Below are 12,077 nucleotides of genomic sequence, written 5' to 3' on the forward strand. Positions count from 1 at the left end.
TCGAGCTCACCCAAGGTATTTTACGGACTCCCGGACTTAAGTAGAGAAGGAAACGACTGTCCCTAATTTGGAGCCATTATGCGTCGACACGTTTTTTGAGACACAGTATTGTGGACCTGGCGGTAGCAGAGTGATGGAGCGCCTGTACGAGACCCCGGGTTGATTCCCTGCCCCGCAAAACAAAAAGAGCAAAATCATCTTCTTAAAGTACAATACAAAAGGCAAAAATTTATCAGATCATGTGTTGGGTGCTGGGTATTGAACTTTAAGTAAGTCTTGATTGTGAACTTCTTTACTGATGAATTTATTATCTGACTAAAGAACGACTGTTCTGGTTTTGGTTTGGGGCCACACTGCTGTTCTCAGGGCATAGTTCCTGGTGCCTCAGGACCACACCTGGTGGGAGCTTGGGTCAGCTTCATGCAAGGCAAGCGCCCTTCTGCCATACTGTCCCTTCAGCCCCCAAAGCATTATCTTTCTTAAATGTGTTTCACTTAAATTTATTTTTCAAAGGTGCCATTTATTTCTGAGCCACATTCTAGAGCAAAGACATGCAAAGAGAGAAATCATTTAGTAATTAAAAATGCCCAAATAGTAATATTTTCAGTGTGATATGACAAGACCCTAGCAATCTTCACACAGCAACAACTGTGCCATCTCACAGATAATTCCCTAGAGCTGTGGCATGTTGCTTCTTCAATGTCTCTTCTTGGAGCTATATTTTATATTATTACCTGCTTCCATCCAAATACCACTGTGGAATGAACAATCCTGCTTTTATTTCTTTGCCAGGATTCTGAAAGTATTGTGAGAAGACTTGGAGAGGAAGTCAACTGCACTCAGTGGGAGGAGGTAGCCAGAGAGAAGCACTCAATGGTCTTAAGTTGGTATAGTCAAATGCTCTCTGACTTAGGTCCAAATGTGATGACAGTGTTTACTAGATTGCTTTTGCGGCTGGAGCGGTTGTACTAGTAGGTAGGGAGCTTGCCTTGTATGCAGCCAATCCAGATTTGATTCCCAGAACCCCATAGTTTCCCCAGATCCGCCAGGAGTGATCCCTGAACTCAAGAGGAAGAATCAGCCCTGAGTACTACTGGATGCGGCCCAAAAAACGAGCAAAAAAAAAAAAAAATCAAGATTGTTTTCAGTGACGCTTACATGGATAGGTTACAAACAAAGCCTATAACTGGCTTTTCTGGATCTCCCTCGCTTGCTTCTTCAGTCTCAGGAAATGCCTTATTCTGTGTGTGTTCTCAATTTCTCCTGCCTTTTGTTTTGTTTTGGGATCACACTTGTCAGTGCTCAGAATTTTCTCCTGGTTCTGTGCTCAGGGATCACTCCTAATAGTGTTCAGGGGATCATATGCAGTGTTGGGAATCAGAGTTAGACCAAGGCAGAGCCTTAACTCTATACTATCTATTTCTCCCGGCCAGTTGTCCATTTTTAAAACCGGAACCACTCCTCCAGGGCTCTCCACCCCTTGTAGCTTGCTCCTATACTCTGTTAAGGGCTCAGCACAGATCTCTTTTTGAAATCTCCCCCCAAACATGGTGAGATAATTTCTTGACAATTTCTCCAGGAACTATGTCATCTTTTTATAATTGTAAAATTAAATAGGTACAGTTGTTTTTCTAAAGTCTTGCCCAATAAAAATTTCTTGAGGTCAAGAACCATTCCTGCATTCCTGCTTTTTCCCCTCTGTTACCCATATTTAGTGCTTGGTATACAATAGCTGCTCGGTAAATCTGATTAATTCATAGCATTAAAAAATCTGTATTATGAAGGACTCAAGGACATGTTTATCCTCAAGGGGTTGAAGAATTCCCTAGAGCTATTTGTCTGTGGGAGGAACCTGTTGTTCCAGTATGGGTTCCCCTCTACTCTCTTTTCCACTTTCCACTCACCGGTCTCGATTTCAGTTTGCTCTAATAAGCACCTTAAGGTGGCCTCTGGCACTGTGCTGAGTGATTAAGATTGCAGCCCTTGTTCTAGATGGCATTTCTCTTCAGATATCCCTGACAATAGGTATCTATTTATTCATTCATTAAAAAAATAAAGCTTGCTATATGCGACATATTAACATTAAAAACAAATTTTTTATTGAAAAGAGAAGAAACAGGGGCCAGAGGGATATTACAGTAAAGCTTTGTCCTTCATGCGGGTTTGATCCCCTGCACCACATACAGTCTCCGGAGCACTGCCAGGAGTGATCCCTGAGCATAGAGCACTGCCAGGAGTGATCCCTGAGCATAGAGCCAGGGTTAATTCTTCAGCACAGCACAACTGGGTGTGGGCTGCAAACAAAAAAATGAGGCAGATTGAGAGAGAGAGAGAGAGAGAGAGAGAGAGAGAGAGAGAGAGAACAGGGCCGGGACATGGCTCAAAGGGTGGTGCACATGTTCTGTCCACTTAAGGTTTTTAATGCTTTCAAGTTGAAATGATTCCCCAAAATAAGGTCTGAAAGAAAACTAGGTAGAATATATTGGTGGGGGTGTAGCTGGTCAGTGGTAGAACACGTGTCTTGCATATTTGGAGTCCTGGGTTCGATCTTCTCAACATGGCAGAAAAGAAAGAAAAATGGTAAGTAGTTGTTGGTAAGAAGATAGAGAAAAAGGGAACCCTTATGTGTTCTTGGTGTTAATATAAATTGATGTAACCACTATAGAAAAGAGTAGAGAGGTCACTAAAATATTGTAGTATATTTGTTTTGTTCTTGTTTTGGGGTCACATCTGGTAACACTCTGAGTTTACTCCTGGCTCCACTGAAGGATCACTCCTGGTGGTGCTCTCAGGGGACCAAATGGATCAAACCCAGTGTCAGGGATCAAACCCAGTCCGCCACATGCAAGGCAAGCACCCTTTGCCTGCTGTACTATCTCTCTGGACCCTTTTTTGGTTTTTATGTTTTGTTTTGGAGTCACACTCAACAATGCTTCTGACTTATTCCAGTTACTCACTCCTGGCAGGTTTGGGGACCACATAGGGTGCCAGGGATCCAACTCAGGTTGGGCACCTGCAAGTCAAGCACCCTGCTCACAATGTTATCTCTCTGGCCCCTGGTTTTTTTTTTTTTTGTGTGTGTGTGTGTGTGTGTATGTGAAATTAAGTTTTATTTAGAGGGGCTAGAGCAATAGTACGGTGGGGAAGGAGCATGCCTTGCTCATGGCTGACCCCGCTTTAATCCCCAGTACCCCAGATAGTTCCCGAGCCCACCAGGAACGATCCCTGAGCACAGAGCCAGGAGTAAGTCCTGAGCACTGCCAGTGTGACCCAAAAACTTTAAAAAAAAGTTTTACTTAGAGACTGGAGGGATAGTACAGTGGGTAGGGCACTTACCTTGCATGTGGCTGAACCAAGTTTGATCCCCAGCATCCCTGAGCACAGGAGTAATTTCTGACTGCAGAGCCAGGAGTAACCTCTGAATATCACTGGGTGTGGTCCAAAACAACAACAACAAAAGTTTTATTTAGGAAGTGTGAGAGAAAAGAGAAAGAAAGTCAGAGTAGCATAAAACAAAGGAAGAAAAATAACTAAAGGATATGGGTGACTTCAAAACAGAATGGGCCCAAAGTTTAAAATAGATATGGCTCAGTGGTAGAACGCATGTTTTGTCGTGAGAGACACTTGATTCTGGCTGTAGAGATAGTATAGGAGGTAATGCACTTGCCTGGTAGGTAGCCAACTGGGTTCTATGTCCAACACATATGGTCCCCTGAGCAACCAATCAGGAGTGATCCCTAAGTACTACCAGGTGTGACCTAATCCCACCCTATGCCTCTCCAAAAAGAGACAGTTGGTTCCTCCTTAGTACCCCTCCTCTGAAAAAGAGAATTACCATATGATAGCTGGGCAAGCTACCAAGAGTATCCCGCCTGCACGACAAAGCCTGGCAAGCTACCTGTGACGTATTCGATATGCCAAAAACAGTAACAAGTCTCAAAATGGAAACGTTACTAGTGCTCACTCGAGAAAATCAATGAACAACGGGGAGATAGTGCTACAGTGCAGTTCTTAGTAATTCTATTTCTAGGTATTTTATTGAAGAGAATAAAAATATTAGTTGAAAAAGATATACATGATCCCCTGTTATGTTTACTACAGCATTATTCACAGCAGTCAGACATATAGGCATTCTAAATTTCTAATTAGGGATGAATAAGGAAAATGTAGGTAAATTTGAGTGGACAGTCAGAGAATTTGACTCTCAAACTACAGTCTAGAGGTTTGGGGCAGAATAGGAAGATAGTTAGCATTGTCTACAGCCATGCCAGCCTCAAAGTGCTTCATCAGAAGCATGCCTGGTTAGTACTTGGGCAGGAGAACATGGTCATTGTAGGATTTTTATTAGTTTGTGGCCACACCCAGTGATGCTCAGGGGTTACTCCTAGCTCTAGCTCTGCACTAAAAAATTGCTCCAGGTGGTGCTTGAGGGAGCTTATGAGATGCTGGGAATCGAACCTGCGTGTACAAGGCAGTCACCCTACCTGCTGTACTATCTCTTCAGCCCCCAATTATTGTGTGTATGAAAGTTTGCTCTGGCAGCAGTGTGTGGGTTGTACTGGAACAAAAGCTGAGATCTGCAACAAGGCTGGTGCAATTGCAATTATGCAGGTGAGAGGTATGGCTTGGGTCAAGGGACAAAGAAATAGGAAGTCATGTAGTAAGGTGGGTAGGGCACTTGCCTTGCACAAGGCCGACCTAGGATTGAGCTCTCGTACCCCATCTTATCCCCTGAACTCTTTCAGGAGTGATTCCTGAGTGCCGAGCCAGGAGTAAGCCCTGAGCATCGCCAGGTGTGACCAAACAGCCCTCCAAAAAAGAAAGAAAGAGAGAAAAAAAGATAGAAAGAAAGAAAGAAAGAAAGAAAATAGGGAGTCGTGTAAGTGTAAAGGTTGGAACCTAAAGATTTCATGATTGATGACATGTTCATAACAGAAGTAAAGGACATAGCAAAGTCCAAAGATTTAACCTGGGTTAGTAAAACTAATTGTCTTTATCTCTACTACAATCACCTGACTGTAGGCTGCCATCATCTCCGCCAGGGATTACTCTGTTTAAAATTCTTTAACTGCTTCCCAAAGCCAATAAACTCCTTATAAGGCTTATGCATGTGTAAGGCCTTATAAGGCTCTTGTGCTCTGGGCTCTTTTTCTCCATTCTGCCTGGCTCACCGCAGCAAGTTTATTCCTGCCTCTGGACCCTGAGAAGCGCTCTCCTTTCCCCAGGACCTTATTTCTTTCTCTTTAAGGATAGGGTTTTCATCCTTTAGAGTACAGCTTAAATGCCACCTCCTGCCTGAATCATCCTAGCAAAATCAGGTCTTGTTTGCTCTTCTCAATACTGATTCTACTATAGCTCTTACCAAACCTGAAACTTAAAAATGATGCTTTTTATTTGCATTTTCTTCCTCCACTGGAAACCACAGAAAATACCTTGTCTATTTTTTTTAAATACCTTGTCTATTGTTTTTTTAATTGTTGGTGCTTATTAGAGTATCTGACATATGGAAGATAGTAAATATTTGTTAAATGAGAAAATTAACCAATGAATATAAAAACTGCTTAGGTTATTGATCAGAAAGTATGGGGGGAAAAAGAGTTTTAGAGGGGAAGTTTTATTTCTTATCTCTGTTACTGTGGCGCAAGAGTGTTTGTAGAGGAGGATGGGGCAGAGACACATTTGGGGACAGAAAAGGAAAAGGAGTTAGCATTTGGTATTGTACCTCCATTCTGTTCAGAGGACATACGACCTAACCAAAAGATGACACTGTTTTTGCTATGCTGCTAGGTTTGCATCAGAGCATGTGACGTAACATAATAAAGAACCTAAAGGAGGGTTGAAAGAGGGGCACATGCTTCGCATTTGGAAGGCCCAGAGTTCCATTCCAGGTACCATTTGGTTTCCCAAGTGCCTGGTGAAGCCCTGGTTGCCCCCAGGTACCATTAGTGGGACCTTTATTTAGCTTTTGAGCCACACCTGGCAGTGCTCAGGGGTCATTGTGGCTGTGTGTATGTGTATGTTGAACCCAGACATACACATACACTTGCATACACTCCTATATGTAAAGGTTATGCTCCAGTCTGTTATCTCCCTGACACCTTTGGAGGTCTTAACAACTAAAAAGAGCCTAAAAGAATGAGGAGGGAGGCCGGAGTGCATGGGTAGGGCGTTTGCCTTGCACACTGCCAACCTGAGTTTGATCCCTGGTATCTCATATGATTCCCAGAGCACCTCCAGGAGTGATTCCAGAGTGCGCAGCCAGGAGTAATCCCTGAGCCTCACTGGGTGTGACCCAAAAAGTTAAAAAAAAAAAAAAGAATGAGAGGGGTCAGTGCAACAGTACAGCAGGTAGGTCACTTGCTTTGCAAGCAGCCAATCTGTTTTTGATCTATGGTCTCCTGAGCCCCACCAGGAGTGATCCCTGAGTACAGAGCCAGGAGTAAATACCGAGCACTATTTACTTAGTGATCCTAAAACAAACAAAACACACACACACAGTGAGAGACTGAAGGGCTTGGCAATAATAGGGCCACAATGTTACCCGAGCATTGCTGAAGCAATTCCTAAACAATAAGCTCTAAGTAGCCCCCAAGGGGATGGAGCGAAAACACAGAGGGTAGGGTGATTGCCTTGCACATGGCTGACAGGGGTTTGATTCCCAGCATCCCATATGGTCCCCTGTGCACCACCAGGAGTAATTCCTGAGTGCAGAGCCAGGAGTAACCCCTGGGCATTGCTGAGTGTGACCCAAAAAGGAAAAAAAATAGCACCCAAGAACTTTCAGTGTTGACTTAAAAGTAAAACAAAACAAAAAATGATTAGAGTTGGCAAGATCCACGTGGATTCTGATTCCACTAGAGTATGATCAAGATGGGGCCTGAGAAATACAACGGGGAGTGCTTGCTTGCCTTGAACACAGCTGACTCGGATTTGATCCTTAGCATCCCATGTGGTCCTCTGAGCTCTGCCAAAAGTAATTCCTAAGAGCAGAGTCAGGAGTAAACCCTAAGCATGGCCCAGGTGTGACCCTCAAACAAACAAAGAAGCAAACAATAATGAAACCACAGACAGTTTCGGAACAAACCTGTTTGTAATTGAAACCATTTTTTGTTTAAAATTTAAAAATAATAAAAGATCTTGTGTTTATTAACTAACAATTCAGTAGTCATGAGCAGGCAGGCAGAGGCCCTGGTGTGAGCTTAAGTCCACATCTGCATAGCTGCAAACTTTATTAGGAATGCCTATCTCCCTCTCTGTCTAAATGATCACACCTAATGGAATCATCTCCATACACTGCTGTCTCCTGACTGAGACTTATTTGGGTATAATTTTCTGAAAATTGAACTGAAAATAGTATACAAAAATCAGATACACATATGTATGTATGTGTGGGTGGGTGGCAGAGGGTCCTATTCTGAAAAAAATGGGGATAAAAAATAAGATAGGCGCCAGTGCACCAGGGGTTTCCCTTGCACACAGCTGACCTGGGCTTCATTCTCAGCATTGCATATGGTCCCCTTCTCCCCAGCAAAAAGGAACATCAATATATTAACAACCAGTAGCACTATAGCACTGTCCTCCTGTTGTTCATCGATTTGCTCGAGCGGGCACCAGTAATGTCTCCATTGTGAGACTTCTTGTTACTATTTTTGGCATATCGAATACACCACGGGGAGCTTGCCAGGCTCTGCTGTGCTGGCGGGATACTCTCGGTAGCTTGCCGGGCTCTCTGAGAGGGATGGAGGAATCGAATCTGGGTCTGCCGCCTGCAAGGCAAATGCCCTACCTACTGTGCAATCACTCTAGCCCAACCAGTAGTAACAATAATTTTTTCTTCATATTTATGTGATCAGAGGATTTAACAATGTATGGATGATACTTAATATAAAAATAACTTTCTAGGGGCCAAATCAGTACAGTCGTAAGTGTGCTTGCCTTGCATCTTGCTGACCCAGGTTCGATCCCTGGCATCCAATATGGATCCTGGTGTACCCCCAGGAGTGATTCCTGAATGCCAAACCAGGAGCAACCTCTGAGCATCACAGGATGTGACCTTAACCACCTCCCCTAATAAGTAAAATATAACTTTTTAAAGTGTTATTAGTTTTAAGGGCCACACCCAGTGGGTGTTCAAGGGTTAACTCCTGGCAGTGCTCATAAGTGGTACAGGGGAGTGAACTAGGATCAGCTGCATGCAAAGCAAGCACTCTTAACCTCAGTAGTTTCTGTGGCCTCTCACCTAAATTGTTATTATTTTTGTTTTAGGGCCATTCCTAGCAGTGCTCAGGGATCACTCATGATGGGCTCAGGAGGACCATATAGGGTGTCAGGGATTGAACTCAGTCAGCTATGTGCAAGGCAAACACCCTACCCACTGCTCTGGACCTTAAAGAGTTATTATTTTATGAAGAGTCATCCATAAAGTACCCATTATCGAATCTGAGTTCCTACCTGCTGTACTGTCTCTCTGGCCAGTCACCTAAATTATTTAAACTTAACTAAAATTCTTTCATAAGGGTAGGGAAATGCTAAGTGATTTTTTTCCCCTCACTGTGTATGTGTAGATATATTTTCTGGTTTTGAATCACCTTCATCAGTGCTGAAGGATTGGCTCAGTATTCAGTGGTTTCTCCTGGTGGTATTCAGGGAGCCATGACCCTCAGCCTCCTGCATATAAAGCACACACTCCAGCTCACTGAAGCATCTCTTGAAACAAGGGCCTGGAACACGCAAGGCATGTAATCAACCACTGAACCACATGCCTGGGACCTCTCCTCCATGTTTTAATGCTGACTATATTTGAAATATAAAACGATGTTGGGGAAGACTTGGTTTGTGTGGAATAACAGTAACAAATTTAGAGAGTGGGAAAAATTTTAGAAAAGACATTATTGATAATTATGCTGATTTGACCAATGAGTTTATTTACTTTGTGTGTGTGTATGTGCTAAGGATGGAACTCAAGGTCTATATAAGACCTGTGCTCTGCCACTGAGGTTGTGCTTAGGTGTTAAAACCAACTCAGTGATGGGTGCCGTAACAGTGCTGAGATCCAGCCATTTAAGCTGTTTCCTCATCCCACTCATTTATTTGCTTTTTCAAATGTTTGACCCTGTCCATGAAATCTCTGAACACATTTATTGCTTAAACTGAACAAAGTCCAAAAGACATTGGTTTAGCCAAAGTAAACCCCTATGCCAAGACCAACAAACTAAGATTGACAGGAGATGCATTTTTAAAAAATGAAGAGTTGCACTTAAAAGAAAACAAAACTGGATTGGAGAGACAGCCCAAACCTGTTGATTGGACCTTATGCTTTGTATGCAAGAAGTCTGGGTTTGATTTAGTTATACTATTTGGTCCCCTGAGCACAGCCAGAAGTAAAGCCCATTTCCCTCAACTGAGCAGGGACAAATCCCTGAGCACTGTTAGGTGTGCCAAAAACAAAACAAACAAAAACTAAAGTAACTTAGAGAACAAGCCAAAGAATTTTTGTTCCTTTGACGCGTGGTCTTCATTTTTATTTTTCTTTCTTCTCTGTCACTCTCTTACTGTCTCTTTTGGGATGAACGAAGTTTAGCCATGTGCAGAGAGTCTGTCCTGCCTGCTATACTCTTTCCAGTGGAATTTACTGTCTTCTCAGAAAGGGTCAGTATCTCTTTGAGGTCTGTTTCCTCTTTAAAACATCCAGAAGCTGGTATCTTGTGTGTCTTTTAGGATTTCTTGGGACATATGTCTTGGGATTTTGTTATATGGGCTAGTGTAAGTGAAAACACTGACGGAAAATATCATCTTTATCCTAAAGTAGCCATTGCATTTGTACCTTGTACAAAGGCCTTTGTTTAACTCTACACAGAGCAAATATATTTCTACTAAGATTATGAGGCCAAGGATAAAAATAGATGGGATAGAACGTAAGTTATTTGAATTCTTTGTTTTTTAGTCTTAACACTGTGGTTCAGTTTTGTTCCTTTTGTATATAATGTAATATTTCATAGTCGGGATTTGATAAGAAAGAAACATACTTCACACTTCACAGTAGGGAAACCCGTTTTATCAACGGTACGAATCTGTGGTTTAAAGAAGAGTTTTAACATCAGCTCACAGCAAACCTAAGCACACTGTAAGTAGCTATGATGGTTTCAAAGATCATCAATAAACTATGCTGTTCAATCACTGCAGTTTCCACCAGTCTTTGGCCTTGAAAGTAAAAACAAAACGAAGCAGCCCACTTGTCCAGAGAGGAAGTTTGCAAGTTACTTACTTACTGTAAACCCTTGAAAGAGGAGAAAATAAAACTGATACTTTAATGTGCTCTTTCATGTGCTGTTGACGAACTTCAGCGTGACTGTGCTATGAATCAGCGAGTTTCAACATCATTTCTGTGTGCTCCAGCAAAGTCCTACTCCTCGACCTGATTAGCCTTTTATAACACGTATACTTTATCACTATTTTTTAAAACCCCGCTTTAAAACAAAGCAAAACAACCAAGCTTGGCTCAGCTGCCGGGGTACAGGGTCAGGCTAGAACAGCGACGCCTGCCCTCTCTGGGAGTCTTCACGACGCTCCCGGGGGAGGGAGAGCCACTGTCACCTGCCGAAACCTGTCCCCGTGCCTGACGGCTCTAGGAACCTGGCCCCGATGACGTTCGCGGCGGCGGGGGATTTCCGCGGCGGTGACACACGCCACTTCCTGCCGGCCGTGGGAGCCAGTGACGTGGCAGACGAGGCCGGGCGCGTTCCGCGCGGCGGGTCGGGACACCCGAAGCTGTCAGGTGGCCCCGAGGCCGCCCCCACCGGGCAAGGAGGCGACACCGACGAGCGGCAGCGCCCGCGAGCCCGGAGCCGGAAGTGCCACGTGTCCCCACTGCGCCTGCGCCGGCGGCGGCTGACAGACACTTCCGGCCTCGGCCTCCCTCCTCGCTCGGCTCGGCTGCCGCCTCCCAGCCCGGCGTCCAGGGCTCGGCCGGCCGGACTCCGCAGGCCTCAGCTCCCAGGCTCGGCTGTGGCGGCCGGCGGGCTGGGAACGCTGCACCGCCATGCCTAGGGCCTGACGCGCCGCCCGCTCTGCTCCCCACCTCGAGTCCTACAGCCGCGAGCCCCGCTTCCAGCTTTCCGCCCGGCGCTGGCGCAGTCCGCGGCCAGCCCCGGCAGCCACTACCGTCATGTCCCAGCCTGGGATCCCGGCCCCCGGCGGCGTGCCCGCCGGCCTCCAGGCCCCGAACGGGGCCGGCCTGGACTCGGGGTCCGTCTACACCAACGGTGAGTGCCGCTCGGAGCCCGGCGCGAGTTGACCTTTGGTTGCCGCCGCTGCGGGAGGAGACCGAGGAGAGAGTGACCTCCCGGCCCGGGAGTGGGGAGGGGGGGGGGGTCTGGGGCCGGGCCACGGGGGCCGCAGTGAAGGCGGAGGCTGCGCCTGCCGCCCGGATTTGGGTCAGGGTCTCCTGTTCCTTCCTTCATTCATTCGGCAGCACCGTTGGCCAGGCCCGGCCGACGGGTCCGGGTCTGAGCTGAGCTGGGCCAAACCAGCCTGCGAGCCCGGGAGCCCCGGTGTCTGTTTACGTGTCCCGGCCTTGCGCACCCCTTCCCCCTCCCCCGCTCCGCCCCGCACCCCAGTGCCTGGGAGACTCGAGCTTGCCGTGCGTTTCTTTTTCCGCCGCTTTGCCCGGCGTGGCTAGTGGTGGTGGTGGGGATGCCTGAGGGCGGGGGGATGGAGGGGGTGACTGTGCTTTTGCGGGAGACTGCGTGGGGGCCGTGCACACCTTCCGTAGTTACCTTCCTCGGAGTTGTACTCAGGCCACCGCCACCGCTCCCCCCCCCCAGTTCAGCGGGTCTGCTTTGTTTTCGGGCCGGGTTGCGGCGGTACTTGCTTCGGGGATCACTTCCTGGGGGACTCGGGACCATATGGGGTGCCGCGGAGGGGACTCGAACCCGGGTCAGTCGCGTGCAAGGCGAGCGCTCTCCCTGCTGCACTAGCTCAGATGTGGGATGCGCAGGGAGCTTCGCGGAAGTGTTGGGTTACTTGGGAAAGCAGTCGGACGCAGGTCTGCACCTTTGACGCCCAGTGTACAGGTGGCA

At 46.3% G+C, this 12,077-nt stretch overlaps 1 protein-coding gene across 1 annotated transcript in view; it reads left to right on the forward strand.

The window, feature by feature from the left end:
• The first annotated feature begins 10,921 nt into the window (after positions 1–10,921).
• SEC24A (SEC24 homolog A, COPII coat complex component) overlaps positions 10,922–12,077 on the forward strand; it is a 65,689-nt gene continuing 64,533 nt past the window's right edge. The window contains exon 1 of the mRNA XM_056124793.1: positions 10,922–11,261. Within this exon, the coding sequence (XP_055980768.1) occupies positions 11,165–11,261 (97 nt within the window). The 5' untranslated portion in view covers positions 10,922–11,164. The remainder of the gene's footprint in view (positions 11,262–12,077) is intronic.

This window comes from Sorex fumeus, unplaced genomic scaffold (assembly GCF_029834395.1).
Source record: "Sorex fumeus unplaced genomic scaffold, SorFum_2.1 ptg000051l, whole genome shotgun sequence".
Classification (NCBI taxonomy): domain Eukaryota; kingdom Metazoa; phylum Chordata; class Mammalia; order Eulipotyphla; family Soricidae; genus Sorex; species Sorex fumeus.